The sequence below is a fragment of the Pseudogymnoascus verrucosus genome, assembly GCF_001662655.1.
Source record: "Pseudogymnoascus verrucosus strain UAMH 10579 unplaced genomic scaffold scaffold_20, whole genome shotgun sequence".
In the NCBI taxonomy this organism is placed as follows: Eukaryota; Fungi; Ascomycota; class Leotiomycetes; order Thelebolales; family Thelebolaceae; genus Pseudogymnoascus; species Pseudogymnoascus verrucosus.
Window position 1 is genome coordinate 380,288 of NW_017263671.1, and position 15,111 is coordinate 395,398.

The 15,111-nt window shown below is 52.8% G+C and overlaps 4 protein-coding genes across 4 annotated transcripts; all 4 read left to right on the top strand.

The window, feature by feature from the left end:
• Window positions 1–64: 64 nt before the first annotated feature.
• BTN1 (battenin CLN3 protein) lies at window positions 65–1,850 on the top strand. Its single transcript, XM_018275022.2, has 2 exons — window positions 65–537; window positions 597–1,850. Exons 1-2 carry the CDS (start codon window positions 393–395, stop codon window positions 1,802–1,804), a joined length of 1,353 nt encoding a protein of 450 aa, XP_018130716.1. The 5' UTR covers window positions 65–392; the 3' UTR covers window positions 1,805–1,850.
• Window positions 1,851–2,055: 205 nt separating this feature from the next.
• Window positions 2,056–6,634, top strand: VE01_05560 (uncharacterized protein). Its single transcript, XM_018275023.2, has 2 exons — window positions 2,056–2,620; window positions 2,675–6,634. Exons 1-2 carry the CDS (start codon window positions 2,201–2,203, stop codon window positions 6,281–6,283), a joined length of 4,029 nt encoding a protein of 1,342 aa, XP_018130695.1. The 5' UTR covers window positions 2,056–2,200; the 3' UTR covers window positions 6,284–6,634.
• Window positions 6,635–8,270: 1,636 nt separating this feature from the next.
• On the top strand, window positions 8,271–10,445 carry VE01_05561 (uncharacterized protein). The gene is made up of 3 exons (XM_018275024.2): window positions 8,271–8,306; window positions 8,366–10,039; window positions 10,102–10,445. The coding sequence occupies exons 2-3, from the start codon at window positions 8,681–8,683 to the stop codon at window positions 10,159–10,161; spliced, it is 1,419 nt and encodes a 472-aa protein (XP_018130694.1). The 5' UTR covers window positions 8,271–8,306; window positions 8,366–8,680; the 3' UTR covers window positions 10,162–10,445.
• A 1,371-nt stretch (window positions 10,446–11,816) lies between these two features.
• VE01_05562 (uncharacterized protein) lies at window positions 11,817–14,571 on the top strand (the record flags this gene model as incomplete). The annotated part of the gene is made up of 2 exons (XM_018275025.1): window positions 11,817–11,913; window positions 11,996–14,571. 2 exons carry the CDS (start codon window positions 11,817–11,819, stop codon window positions 14,569–14,571), a joined length of 2,673 nt encoding a protein of 890 aa, XP_018130697.1.
• Between the last annotated feature and the right edge of the window lie 540 nt (window positions 14,572–15,111).

A 15,111-nucleotide genomic window follows, 5' to 3' on the forward strand; every position in this document is an offset into this window, starting at 1 on the left:
CGCTCTCTCTCCAAACAAGGTACGTACCTCTCAGTGTGAACCCCATGCTCTCTCTCTCTCTCTTATCTATCTTCACTATCTATCTTCACTATCACCACACAAGACAACTCTTGGGATTCTTGACTCTTGACCTATCTCAACCTCATAGTCTCCTCTGTACCGCCTCATTTTGACAGCTGTGTCTGTGTCAGCTATGGGTATAGGCGCAGCGTAGCAGTATACAATACATGGCTTGAATCCTACCCTCGCAACACCTACGCAAACACACCATCCAGGTACCAGGCTCATGGCCGTTTCATCCCCTCGTCATCGGCATCATCGTGCGAAGTCATCTCTCCACTGGAACAGTTGAAAGCGAAAACAGGATTGGACCCTCATCTCATACTCTTGCAATGACCACGTTGTCACGGTCGTCCTCCCAGATGAGGCTTCCCATGCCTGGCTCGGCCGGCGCATCTTGGGCAGCCTATCGCGCCCGCTTCAAGGCAGTCTTCAACGGCGCTGATCCGGCAGTGCTGGTTGCCTTCTGGCTATTTGGTACAGCCCTTTCCCAAAATCCCCGAGGCAACTATACCAGTCACTAACATTCTCCCCAGGACTCATAAATAATGTCATATATGTCATCATCCTCTCCGCCGCCCTCGACCTCGTCGGCCCCAACATCCCCAAGGGCGTCGTCCTCCTCGCCGATGTCATGCCCTCCTTCCTCACGAAACTCGTCGCTCCATACTTCATCCACAGGGTGCCGTACAGCGTGCGCATACTCAGCTTCGTGTTGTTATCATCGAGCGGCATGCTTCTTATCGCCCTGACACCACCAACCGCAGACGGTGGGTCTGTCACGATCAAGATGATCGGGGTCATAATATCAAGTCTCAGCAGCGGCGGCGGAGAACTGAGCTTCTTGGGTCTCACTCACTACTACGGACCCTTCAGCTTGGCTGCCTGGGGTAGTGGGACTGGAGGGGCTGGCCTAGTCGGTGCTGGCCTCTATGTGCTCCTCACCACTACGATAGGGTTCACTGTGCAGAACAGCCTGCTCGCCTCTGCCTTCCTACCCCTCATCATGGCCATCAGCTTCTTCCTCATTTTGCCCCAAGGACCACTCAAGTTCGCGAGGCAAAAGAAGGAATACCGAACTGTCCCGGGCGACGAGGGAGCTGACGACGAAGACTTGCCAACAGAGAGTCTTCTTCGGGATACCACCGGGAGTACTGGCCTCCTTGACAGCACACCTGTCAGCGCCCCAACATTCCGCCAGAACCTCCGACGAGCGAAGTCGTTGTTCTTCCCATACATGCTTCCTCTCCTCCTCGTATACATCGCCGAATACTCCATCAACCAGGGCGTAGCACCCACCCTGCTCTTCCCGCTCCCGTCCACTCCCTTCACAGACTTCCGATCCTTCTACCCGTTTTATAATTTCCTCTACCAAATCGGCGTCTTCATCGCCCGCTCCTCAACACCATTCATTCGCATCCGTGCGCTCTACCTCCCGTCCATGCTCCAGGTCGTCAACCTGATGGTTCTCATCTCGCACGCCATGTATAACTGGATCCCGAGCGTTTATCTCGTCTTCATGATTATATTCTGGGAAGGGCTACTTGGTGGGGCAGTATATGTCAATACCTTCGCAGATATATTAGAAGAAGTCCCAGAAGAGGACAGAGAGTTCAGCCTGGGGGCTACCAGTGTCAGCGACTCGGGTGGTATCTGTATAGCTGGGTTTATTGGAATGGCACTGGAAGTGTCTTTGTGCAACTGGCAGGTTAACAGAGGGCGGACATTCTGTAAACAGTTATAATTTAGCTACGTAGACGTATTATGAAATCTATAGACTTGAATCCCAGTCTTTTCCTCAACTTTTCCAACTTATCCAACTTCCCCATCTTCTGGTACGCCACACCTGTGGCGCTCCATCACAGATTCATGCCAAACTGTGGCTTAACACCACCATCCCCAGACAAAGAGCACTTTGTCGTCACGTGAAGTTGCCGTGCCATTTATGATGCCTAATATTTCCGGTAGAAATACCTCCATGTACCACCGCGTCTCCTATTATTGACGCGACGACCCTGAATATAAGACCCTCAAAGAAACTCCACGCCAACAAGCCAACGACGCCAACAACGCCAACAACCCCAAATTTTGATGCGGCCCCAGTAATCTCCAGCCCTTGGGCTTCCAACCTACCAAAAAAATGGCCACCCACGACCTCGCCATCGGCCAGACCGTCGAGCTCGCAGACGGCAGAATCGGCATCATCCGCTACGTAGGCTTCCCGCACTTCGCAGCCGGCGAATGGGTCGGCGTCGAGCTCGAAGATGATACGGGGAAGAACGATGGCAGTGTGCAGGGGGAACGCTACTTCGACTGCGATATGGGGAGGGGCATGTTCGTGAGGCCGCAGGCTGCGAATGTTTTGGAGCAGGCCCCCCCTCCGCCGCCGCCGAAATCTGCTCCGGTGCCGAAGAGGACGAGTAGGCCGTCGAGTGTGGTGGTGCCGCCGGCGAGGAGGGTGGGGAGCGTGAGTGACCCGGCGGCGGGGAAACGGATGAGCATGAATGCGTCGAGCCCAAGTCCGGCTGCGAGGTTGGGCAGGCCGAACAGTATACTGAGGGTTTGTTGGTCTTTGTCATTCTCCTTGATCATGCCGCTTACAAGAGTATTATAGTCTCCGACTAAATCACCGACAAAACAGCTCGCTTCAGGTGCCACATCTGGAGCGTCAACGCCGAGAACTACAACCCCATCCATAGGCTCCAGGCCAACACCGGGATCCGTGAAACCACGACAGAGCTTAGCAGGCCCAGGGAATCGAACATCTATGGGCCCGCCGCCTATACCAACACCGAGAACCTCGAGACAGTCTATATCCGCAGCACCAGGATCAAGACTAGCATCTGGCGCTGGTCGGGTAGCTGCTGGTCGGCCGCCCTCGCTCGCTGTTCCTGATAGGCATCAGAGCATCTCCCAGAGATTAGGCTCTGGAGGCAGCCAAGTGAGCAGCGGGCAGGGAAGCGACAGTGGTCGGCAGGGAGAGGATAATGATTATTCATCAGGATCTGATGCTCGATCGCAAGCGCTCTCGCCAACATCCACATCATCGAAAGCAATAAGTCCCGTGCTGACACGGACCTCTGCTGCTTCGAAGCCAGCCGCCGCAAGCCCTACTACCACTGTTCGGAGCAATGCTTCACAGGTCACCTCGCGAAGCACGGCTGGAAACTCGGCAGCTACGAACCGCGAAATCGAGGATCTAAAGACGAAGTTACGATTGATGGAGAAGAAGCGCATGGAGGATCGAGATAAGATCAAAGCGCTCGACAAGATCCAAGCTGAGCGTGACAAATTCGAAGGCATCATTCAGAAATTACAGTCCAAGTACCAGCCACAGCAGCAAGAACTTACCGACCTACGAAAGGAATTGAAAGAGGCGGCTGCCAAGTTCGAGGACATCGAGAATTCACAGGCTGATCACGATGTCGTCCTCGAAATGGCTACTCTTGATAGGGAAATGGCTGAGGAGACTGCTGAGGTCCTAAAGCACGAGCTAGAGGCTCTGAAGATGAAGGCCGAGGAGCTTGAGCTTGAAGTCGAGGTGCTGAAGGAGGAGAACGCAGAGTTAGGAGGGGAGATGAGTGAGGAAGATAAAGCGAGTCAGGGCTGGATTGCCATGGAGAGGAATAACGAGCGATTGAGGGAAGCTCTGCTCAGGCTCAGAGATATAACTCAGGAGCAGGAGGCTGAGCTGAAGGACCAGATTAAACTGCTAGAGGAGGATGTACGAGACCTTTCGGGCGTCAAGGAACATTACGAATCGGCCAAGGCGAAATTGGCACAGTCTGAGGCTACGGTTGAGGACTTAAGGCAGCAGCTCGACAACGCGCTCGGGGCGGAAGATATGATTGAAGATCTCACTGAGCGGAATATGAGTATGAGCGAACAGATTGAGGAGATGAAGGTCACCATCGAAGATCTGGAGAGCCTGAAGGAGCTGAACGACGAGCTGGAGGTCAACCATGTAGAGACCGAAAAGGAGCTTCAGGAAGATCTCGACTTCAAGGATACGGTTATCAACGAGCAAGCGAGGAGAGCTGCAGAGCAGCAAGACGCGCTTGGGGATATGGAATACACTCTCTCCAGGTTCCGAGAGCTTGTCACCAGCCTTCAGAGCGATTTGGACGATATGAAGGCTTCTCATGCCCTTACTGAGACCGAATCAGAGCAGCTGAACAGTCGCTCGAGGGCGATGATGGATCTTAACTTGAAGCTCCAGGTCTCGGCTTCAAAGACTCAAATGAAGACCATCGAACTTGAACTTAGACGCCTCGATGCGCAAGAAGCATCGGATCATCTCGCAATTGTTCAGCTATTCCTTCCAGATGGATACCAGACAGAGAAGGACTCGGTCTTGGCTCTGCTTCGCTTCAAGCGTGTCGGCTACAAGGCGAACCTCCTCCATGGATTCGTCAAGGAAAGAATCGGCAGCCATCACCGTGGCCACGAAGACGATATCTTCGCTGCCTGCGATGTCCTTGACAAGCTTGTCTGGGTTACGGCTATGTGCGAACGCTTCGTCAATGCGATCAGCCACTGCTCAACTGAGCAATTCGCAAAGTACGAAGGAGCTCTGTACGAGTTGGAGCCTGTTGAGCGCGCACTGAACGCCTGGATCGATGGCCTGAGACGCGACGAGCTCAAGGAGAGGCAGTGCGCCAGCGACCTCCAGCGTACTATTGCATTGATGTCTCATCTGGCTGAAATCCACATCTCGGATGGGCTGGAAAGCTACGCTCACGATGTGCACATGCGCGCACTCGTCATTCAGAGCCACCTCGATAACACAGCTACTGCCCTGTCGAGCGCTAGAGCCCTGGTGCAATCTCACATCACAGCAACTGGCGAGGAAGATGAACTCGCACAACACTTTACGCGCAAGACGGATGCGATTATCAACAGCACGCGAAGCGCCAAGGTCATTGTCAGCAAAGCCGTACGGTCGCTTGAGGACCTCAAATCACGTTCCCTGTCCCTCACACCAGACACTATCCAGAACTTCGAGCAATGCGAGACCGCAACGGAGGAGCTTGCACTCTTCTCTCGCCACATCGGCATGGACCTCTTCACGCTACTTTCCGAAGAAGGCCGCGCCGAGCCATTCACCTACACCGAGGTACAAAGCTCCATCCACCGCACCACCACAGCTATTTTCCAATCCAGCGAAAGCGACATATTCTCCACCTACGCCAACAAAATCCGCGCCGCAACAACTCACATCACCGACCTCGCAGCCCTCGCCAGCGACCTCGAGATGACGCAGGAATTCGAAAGCGCCCCCGCGCCATGGATAATCCGCAGCAAGGAGCTCAGCTCCAGCGGCACCATCCCCGTCGACGCGGAAGAAGAGCTCCGCCGCCTTCGCGAAGACAACCACGAGCGCGCGCGCACCGTCGCCCTGCGCGATCAGACACTCGAGGAATCAAGCGTTAAGATCGAGCTTCTCGAGTCGCGCATGCGTGACGCCACGAAGAAGAACGAACGTATCACCCAACTAGAGACTAAGATCGAAGAAGCTAAGAAGCGCGAGACGGAGCTGGCTGAGAGCCTCGAGGCTCAATCCAAGGAACTCGTGGCTATGGAGCAGGATCGCGAGAGGTGGCGCAAGGTGGCGGGTGAGAACAAGATCGTGGAAGAGGCAGATCCGGCGACGAAGGCGGGTAAGGAACGCGCGGTCGCGACGGCGAGGGAGATGGACGCGCTGAAGGGCGAGATCGAGGCGCTGCAGGCTGCTGTGCGCTACCTCCGTGAGGACGCGAGGAGGGTCAAGCTATCGACCGTGCAGCCTGGGAACCTGGACTGGCTGAACGAGCCACTCGTCAAGCCCAAGACCGCAGAGGCGCACAGGAAGGAGCTCGTCCAGACAGAAGGCGCGGACGTGCTGTTCGAGCTCGTCAACCTAGCAGCGGAGAGTAAAGTCTTCGACCTCTCCACGCTCCCAGAGAACAGACTCGCATGGCGCTCAGCGAGAAGCACGCCACAATGGCACGTCGCCCGACAGCGCGAGGAATGGGAATCCTGGAAGGGGTGGAACGAGAGCACGACCAAGAAAGCTAAGGCGCTGGAGCCGAGGAGGATCGTGCGGAGTAAGAGGGGCCTTCAGATCGCGAGGGTTGATCTGAGGCTGCCGACGCTGGAGGCGAAGGGCGTTTACGGAGGGGAGGTGGAGATTGTGGATCCGGGGCTGTTTGAGGGGTTCAAGGAGAACTGGGGGATTGTATGATGGGGAGGGGGAGCTAGGATGTGCGAGTTGAGCGTTTATACCCACTGGCATGGTTGTAGGATGTAGCATGAATGGAAGACTTTACCTTTACGTGTGTGTGCAGTGAGCAGGTCTTGTTGTTTTACTTCGTCTCAGTATACTTCTGAGGGGATTCTCGTGTGAAGTTTAGTTCAGCCTTACTGTTTCGTTGCTTACGGGTTGGTTGATATGTGCGGCGAGATGCACCCATGGCGGATTTATGTGGTTCTAGACCAATGGAACGGTCAGAATTGGAGATTGTTAGAAAAGCATTATAAATATTTAGATAATGTGGATTTGGCCTTTCCAATGAGAGTTTTGCCCGAAGCGCATACGGAAATGTCTGAGCGTTTGTTTATTTGGAGTAGGTAGCTACTCGGCGCCGAAAGCGATGATATCGTCCGTGAAGCAATCAAGGATATTTGGAAGGGCGTAAGTTAATTAAAAAATATAATATTCTGACCAACTGCTCTGCATTGTCCTAATGATGATGATCTGAGCTTGTATGAGGTCTTCCATAGTAACTACATCGTCGCCAAAAGTGTTTATGCCGTCCGTGAAGCCATTAAGGATGTTTCGTATATGCGTAATTTAATTAAAAATATAATATTATGACTAACCTAACTGCTCTGCACGCACAGTCCCAACGATGAGTCGGAACCTATATGAGGTCTTTTGTAGCAACTGCGTCGTCGCCTATAGTGTTTATGCCATCCGTGAAGCCATCCAGAATATTTGAAAATACGCAATTTAATCAAAAAAATATAATATTGTGACTAACTGCTATGCATTGTCCCAACAATGACTCCAAGATGTTAATATGAGGGATATTATGATACTTTTTAAAAATAACCATCATTTATCAAATATGGAATCCCGTATTCTTCCCTCTTTGCATTGAACCGTGGACTGCCGTGCTTACTCTCGATTGTTGCCGTTGGGCATGAAGAGGGTGGCGCGTCGTCGCGGAAATATTCCCTGTCCGATACGCTAGTCAATTCTAGTCTAGTCTTCTATAATCTAGTCTCTCATTGGCTGACGTTCCCGTTCTTCGATCTCCCTCCCTTCCTTCCCTTCCCGGTCTTACCTAATAAAGCTTAGATGCATCGCTGACTAAGGCAGATCTGCCAGTGGCTGCTACAACCCGTTGCGCTAATTCTTCGGAGGCTTCGGCAATGGTCCTCACCGCCTTGGAAAAACGGAAAAACCGTTGAACGCGGAATCGTTGAGTGGCAGAATGGACGGAAAGGGTCATTCGTGATGTCATTAGTGATGTTCTGTAAGGATCAGTTAAGCCGCACGCAGAGTTTTTACAACGTCGTTCTCACCTGATGGTTGGCGGTTTTTGTTATGAGTAAACAAGGCTGGATTAATGAAAGACATGCGGGAAGGGGATATGATAGAAATGGCTGTGCTGCATTGGATTCATGAGAGACATTTTTTTCTGCATGGACACATAATACGGCGAAACGAGGAATCGGCGAGACAGTGATAAAATTGTGGAGAGACATAAATGTGGAAACCTTTAGGCCCATTTTGTGCATCTTCCCCGAGATGCAATTAGCATACGATCCTGATCCTAGGATCCTAGGTGACGAACATAGCCTTATCGCGGGGTTTCAGTGCCAAGATGACCGGTTCGTCGTTCGTTCAGCTCACATCTGGGGAAATTATTGGGGAATTGTTGGGGATAGTTGCCTTCCCCGCAGCGAAGAGGGTATTAGGATCGCATTAGAAGAGTTAGAACCCCCTATAGAAGGAATGAGTTTGCGGGGGAACATGTTCCAAGTACGTAAAAGACGTAACATACGTATCATTTACAGCGGGCCTCAACACGGGAAAGAGGAGCTCGGAGTTGAAACAGGACGAGTGCGACGAATTATCATTAGAGAGTGGGACTGAGAAACGTAATAGAGCATCATCAAAACGCACCACGGACGCCCCGGAGTGAGGCAATTTCCTTCCATGCTATTAACTAAACAACTAAACAAGTAGGTGGCCACTGGTAGGTCGCCGGTAGTCCCTCCTAATGTATGCTCTAACGTTGCTCTAATGCGATTTTAGTTGTGTTCTAATCTGATTTTACGGCCGTCTACGGCGTTCTACGGCGGTAAGGGGGCTTCGCCGTGGTGGCGATGTGGGTCGGCGAGATATCCCATCCCCACAACCTCCAGCGAGTCAAGATTGTCTAGAAGGTTTAGGGCCCACAACTCTCAACTAAACCGATTAAAAGAGACCGGTTTCGCACACGTATTCATGCGTATTGTATTCATACATTACTATCTTCTCTCTTTGACAATCCGTCAAAAAAGCGGTTGCAAGATCAGGCACCGCCACCCTTCCTCTCTTCCTCCTTCACAATAGAAATCAACTTTCACAATGGACTCTGCACAAATGATGGAGAAAGGCAAGGCCGAGTCGCCGACGCCGACGCCCAGTCCCCCCAGCGGGGTGGTCTCCGACAAGGACAAGAGCCTGTATGGCAATGCCAGCGAGAGCGAGAGGGAGAGAGACATCTATGAGGAGGGTATGCAGAAGTACAACCGTCTGGGCTGGAAACGCCTGACCGTCGTGCTCATCGTCGAGGCCATCGCGCTGGGAAGTCTGTCCATCCCAGCCGCCTTTGCCTCGCTGGGAATGTTCGCCGGTGTCATCTGCTCTGTCGGAATTGGATTGATCGCCATCTATACCGCCTACATCGTCGGACAGGTCAAGGTCAACTTCCCCCAGGTCGCCAACTACCCTGATGCCGGAAGGCTGATGGGTGGTCGTTGGGGCTACGAGGTTATCAACGCCATGCTTATCCTGCAACTGCTCTTCCTGGTTGGCTCTCACTGCCTGACGGGCACCATTGCCTTCCAGAACATCACGGGAAGCGGCATCTGCTCCATCATCTTCGCTGTTATCTCGGCCATCATCCTCATGATCATTGCCATCCCGCCCAGTTTCACCGAGGTTGCCATCCTCGGCTACGTCGACTTCGCCTCCATCATCCTCGCCATCGGCATCACCATCATCGCTACTGGTATTAGAAGCTCTAACGAGGAAGGCGGGCTATCCGCCGTCAACTGGTCTGCATGGCCAAAGAAGGACCTCACCTTCACAGAGGGCTTCATCGCAATCACCAACATCTGCTTCGCCTACAGCTTCGCCATGTGTCAGTTCTCATTCATGGACGAGATGCACACGCCTACTGATTTCATGAAGTCCGTCTGGACACTAGGCGCAGCTGAGATCTTCATCTACACCGTCACCGGTGCGCTGATCTACGCCTTCGTCGGCCAGGAAGTCAAGAGCCCCGCGCTGCTCTCCGCTGGACCGCTAGTTAGTCGCATCGCATTCGGTATCGCCCTTCCAGTCATCTTCATCAGTGGCTCCATCAACACCACTGTGCTCGGACGTCTGGTGCATACCCGCATCTTCAAGAACTCCAACATCCGCTTCGTCAACACCAGGATGGGCTGGATCACCTGGATCATCTATATCGTCCTCGCCACCATCGCCGCCTTCATCATCGCCGAGGTCATCCCCTTCTTCTCCGACCTCCTCTCCATCTCGTCATCCCTCTTCATCTCCGGCTTCACATTCTACCTGCCGGCGCTCATGTGGTTCATGCTTCTCCGCGAGGGCAAGTGGAACACCCCGAAGAACCTGATGTTGGGCGCTCTCAACCTCGGTGTTTTCATCATTGGTATCGTGGTCCTGGTGGCCGGTATCTACTCTAGTGTCAACGACATTGTAAGTTGGATCCCTCTAGAAATCCATTTCCCAATGAGTAAATTACTAACAAAGCCCGATAGATCATCAGCTACGGCGCCGGCAAGGTCCGGGGCCCATTCTCCTGTGGTTCGCCAGAGTAAGAGGCGGCGTCTGGTTACCCACCCATCATATCACCGACTGCAGGTGGCAGTCTTCTTCTTTTTGCGAATCATCTTACTATCAGCCATATATACCAATACTACTTTCTCTGTATTTCACTTTTTGACCATATACGGCCGCACTCTACATGTATATTACTGGGGAACTTCATGTTATGTTATCATAGACGTAAGACGCGATAGCGCGCAACTAGAGAGACATAGAATAGAGGAGAGAGGAGGAGAGAAATAGAGTGGAGATATAGAAGAAAAGATATAGATGAGAGAATAAACTACCATTAGATTTCAATCCTGCCTCCTGACACAACGTACTCGGAATCATTGCTGCCGTTCCACCCGTTCGTTCCGTTGGGTGAAATCTGACCCATGAAGGCTAAGACGTAAGCTGAATTGGATCCGGACTTGATCCCCAGCCAATCTGGCACGTCGATGAGGAGGTTAATGGGGCTGTAGCTATTTGAGCCGATAAACCCGGTGAGCCAACATAGGCATTTGTTCTTGGATTCTTAACGGAGGAAGGCTGTTCCAGCTTGTAGCCTCCACCATAAAGCTGCACATAACAATACGTCAGGCCACTCAAAACTCTCAAAATAAACACTACTAACTCGACCGTCCCCCCGCAGTGCGCCCAGCCCATTGGCGATTTCTACATCCAGATCCCTATCGCAAATCATCCACCACATACCCAACTGACCCACCTTGCAAGGTTTCAGCTCCCTACCCCGCCTCCCCAAAGCTCGAGACCACGTTCAAGAACTGGTGCCATGTTGGCCCGTTGCCACGTTTCCCCCAGACTATAGGATAGGTAACGACAGTGCAGATCCGTGCTTTCAATACTGCAATACTGTCAGTAATGCCAGGTGGTGGACACCGATTCTGAATGATGGTTCTGGTCGAGCGGTAGGGGTGTCGGCGAGTTTAGGTGTCGGTTATAGGGTTGTCGTTGATGGGAGTGTGAGGGTGTAAATGTAAGAATAAATATCACGAGCTCTGTTTGGTGGCTGGAATATTCATAGAATGTAAACTTGGTATAATTTAATTGTATAGATAACTAAGTCGTAAATTTTAGAATGTGGTGGCTTGCAAGGCGCAATGCAGCTTGGTAAACAAGCTTTCCGCCTCTCAGCCTCATCTCAAATGCCGGATTGAAGTTTTTCCACGCCCCTGAGGATATTCACAGCTCGAAAGACTGACCTCACGAACGGGTCTATGTTAGGTATCTGTAGATGGCAAAAAGTTTTGTCATATTGGTGTTTGACATGTCCCCGCCATGCAAAAGTCCTTGAGTATGCAAATAAATTGCATAGATTTGATATAATCACTCTCCCCTATCCTACCTCTCTGAGAAAATGAGCACGAGGCTGAGACGGACAGTTCCTAAGTGAAGTTTAGACATCATGGGGATTCCAGGAGCTCCTCTTCTTGCTGTCATTGCGCCTGCTGCTGCCATTACGCCAACCCCAAAATAATTGTGCGCAGGATAGATTCTCCCTCCACAACTTCACCTTCTCACTCATCCTAAATTCACTTTCTTTCCAACAACCGGCACTTTTCTTGTCTCTTGATCAACTCCATCAACAACTTCAATCATCTTCACAAGTCCACACACACATCCAAATCTCGACTTTCACAAAACAATGGCGCCGAGGCCACCGATCTCGAATCGACCTCTTCCTCAAGTTCGCGGCACGCCCATGAACCCCGGGGCGCTGACCACACAGCTCAATACTCATGGTATGTGCATCTTATCTCTCCACCCAGAATATCACCATTCTGTAGATTATGTATCTCAAAGGTCAATCTGACCCCTCTCTAGGAACTGTAGCAGCATCCTCCACTGAAACCCAGACAATGTCGAACCCCGGCCAACACGTCCAAGTCCAACGGGCTCTGCCCACCAGCAATGGGTCCAGGCCCAGCACACCCCCATCGTCCGCGAACTCCACGGCTATCACAGACGTGGCAGAACAAATGCGCTCCATCATGGAGAGCCTCGAGCGACAACCTCCGACGGCGGAAAATAGGGCCCAGGCGGCGATCATGGCACGCAATCTTGCAGAGCTGAGGGAGAAGATGGATGCCGCTGCTTCTGCTGCGCAGCCACGCCTCAGTGCCGACGCGCCAGAGTTCACGCCCTCGCCATCTCAAGAGCGCGGTAGGCAAGGTGCGCCATCCGCTGGCAACGAACGTGGTGCAGTCGGAGGAGGTAATCCTTTGAACCAGGGCGGAATGGTGGTGCCGACGTTCACGTTCACGAGCGAGTCGCCGGGCCAGCCACAACAGCAGTATACGCAGGAGGAGGTGCGCACGCAAATCGCTGCAATCTATGGCAGCTCGGCGCAGAACAATGTTTCGCAACTTCCGGTGGTGAATGGGTCGGCAATGGCATCGTTTCATGGGCATATGGAGCCGATAACCATAAACCCGGTGACTGGTCGGCCTCGGACGCCTCTTTCGCACTTGACGGCTATTTCGAATAATGCTCGGCGTCGTTCCCAAGAGCGAGCTGAGCGAGAGGCGGTAGTGTCGCAGGCTCAGCTAGATCAGATAATCCAGCAAAATCTGGCTCAAGAGCAGCAAATGCAACAAGCTCAGCAGCTCCAACAAGCCCAGCAGGCTCAGCAAGTTCAAGCCCAGCAGATGCAAGCACAGCAATTCCAACAAGCCCAGCAGGCCCAACAAGCTAAAGCTCAAGCCCAAGCTCAAGCTCAGCAAGCTCAAGCGCAGCAACTTCAACAAGCTCAAGCTCAGGCTCTACAAGCTTATCAAGCCCGGCAAGCTCACCAAGGCCAGCAGCCTCCACCACCCCTCCAGATGCCCCAGCCACATCATCAACCCCACCACTTCCAAGGCCAGCAACCTAGCAATGGGCAAATCTTCAATCAAATTCAGCAAAACTTGCAGTTTGCACCACAGCAACCCCAGCAGCAGTACCCATTCGGCATGAACGATATGTCTTACGGCCAATCGAACCACTCCCACATGCACCCACAGCAGCAGACGGGCAATGATCTTGCTTTCAACAACATGCAAGATTTCAGCCAGGGACCTCCTGTGGGTCCTTTCATTCCCCAGAATTACGAGTACCCCAGCATGGGCCAGTTCTCGGCGCAACCAGCCAGCCAGCAGCACCAGAACATGCCCTTCAATAACGTGAATTCGTTGCCAGCGCAGACGGAGACCCAAAATGGAGTCCCATTGACACACACGCTAGACGCTCCGATCCCCACTAGACCCAATAACGACAACGTCACCACAAATCCGTCTATGATGACAAAGTTCACAGGTACCCCACCTCAGACTCACTCCAGGCCTGCCGTGGACGGATCATCAGACGACGTGGCAGGCTACTTCCCCAGCGCATACGAGCTGACTGGGAAGTGGCACACGCTGCCGGCGACTATGCGAACGCCTCCTCCACAAACGGTGCAGCAGCAAAACGGCAGGGACAGGCCGCGGAACGGCGATGATCCGGACAATGGAGCGTCGGGACCGAGCAATGGCGCCAACGGTGGTGTGACTGGTAATGGAAACGGTAATGGAAATGGGAATGGCAGCATGTCTCTACCAACTGCGAAGAGTCCCAGAAATGGCGCTATGAATGGCAATGGAAATGGGAATGGCGGCACGACTCTGTCAATTTCGAAGCGTACCTATGACCAGAACGGCAAAACACACAGCCGTGGACCTAGCCAGGATAACTCAACAACCCACAAGAATGGCAACACTCGCCCCCAAAGCGCATCACACACGTGGCGCTCCCATACGCACACAATCTCAGGAGACTTCACAACCTTGAGGCGCAACGCGGGACACCTTGATCTCCTGGGTTCCCCGGCCTTCCCAGTATCCGCATCTGAATATGCTGGTCTGCGGGCTGATACACTTGCGGAGAAACAAGCGCGCCTCACAGCGCAGCTGGGCGAGATGATGAAGATGAAGAAAGAGCAGCAGCGGGTTGCGGAGGCAATGATGGGAAAGGTGCTATATGGGTATTCAGCGGTGTTGGCGGAGAAGGAGGATGTGTGGAGCGTCAATGGTAGCACCGGAGCCGGCTATCCAAGCGTTGCAGAGATGAAGAGAGAGCATGCGCTGGCGGTTTCCGAAACAGGGTCGTCTCCAGGTCGTTTCTTCCCTAGGCCAAAGGGGATGGTGGCCAGTGTCCAGCAGGGATATATGGAGGTGAGAGAGCCGGATTTGGTGTTGGCAAACATGCCTCGTGAGGACTGGAGTGTGAAGAGTGTCGAAAAGGCGAGGGCTTGGCAAAATGAGCACGCCTGGGGGGAGATCGTGGCGAAGGCGAGCAAGGAGGCTGCGCAGAAGGTCAACCAGATTCCAACGAATGATTCAGAGTGGCTTGTCGGACGAGAGTTGCTTGACCGGTTGGTTTGAGGCGGGCTATCCTGCAATGGGCTGCTCCCTTGTTGATTGCGCAGACCATGGCGGATTATGCCATGGGGGCTTCATATTAGGCATCTAGCGAGGCGTTTTTTTTTCCGGTGGTGTTCCAGAGCGTCAATATCCCCCTCGAGTATTTGCGTTACCCCACTCGATATGGTTCGGCTGGGAGGCATGTTTGTTCGTTTTTTTCGTTTCCTTTGCAGAGTACCTCTCAGCCTTGCTGGGGATGTATAGTTAGTACTTTGTTCAGCAATGAGAATAAATTCCCAGCTCATCCCAAAGCAGCCATCTGAGAGACCAAGTACAGGTAATAGTGTGGTGTGCCGCCAAACGCGTGGCAGATAGAGGGTGTGTGTATCGGGATATCACTTGATAGGTGTGAGGCGTATGTTGTGCGAGCATACGAAAGCGTCAATGGCGCTCATGTGATGCCGCGTGCAATATGTAAAAGGAGGGGAAGATGAGATCCTGGCAAGACCGGAGAAATAACGCCTTATGAAGACGAGGGGGATGAGGGGGATAGGGGGGTTG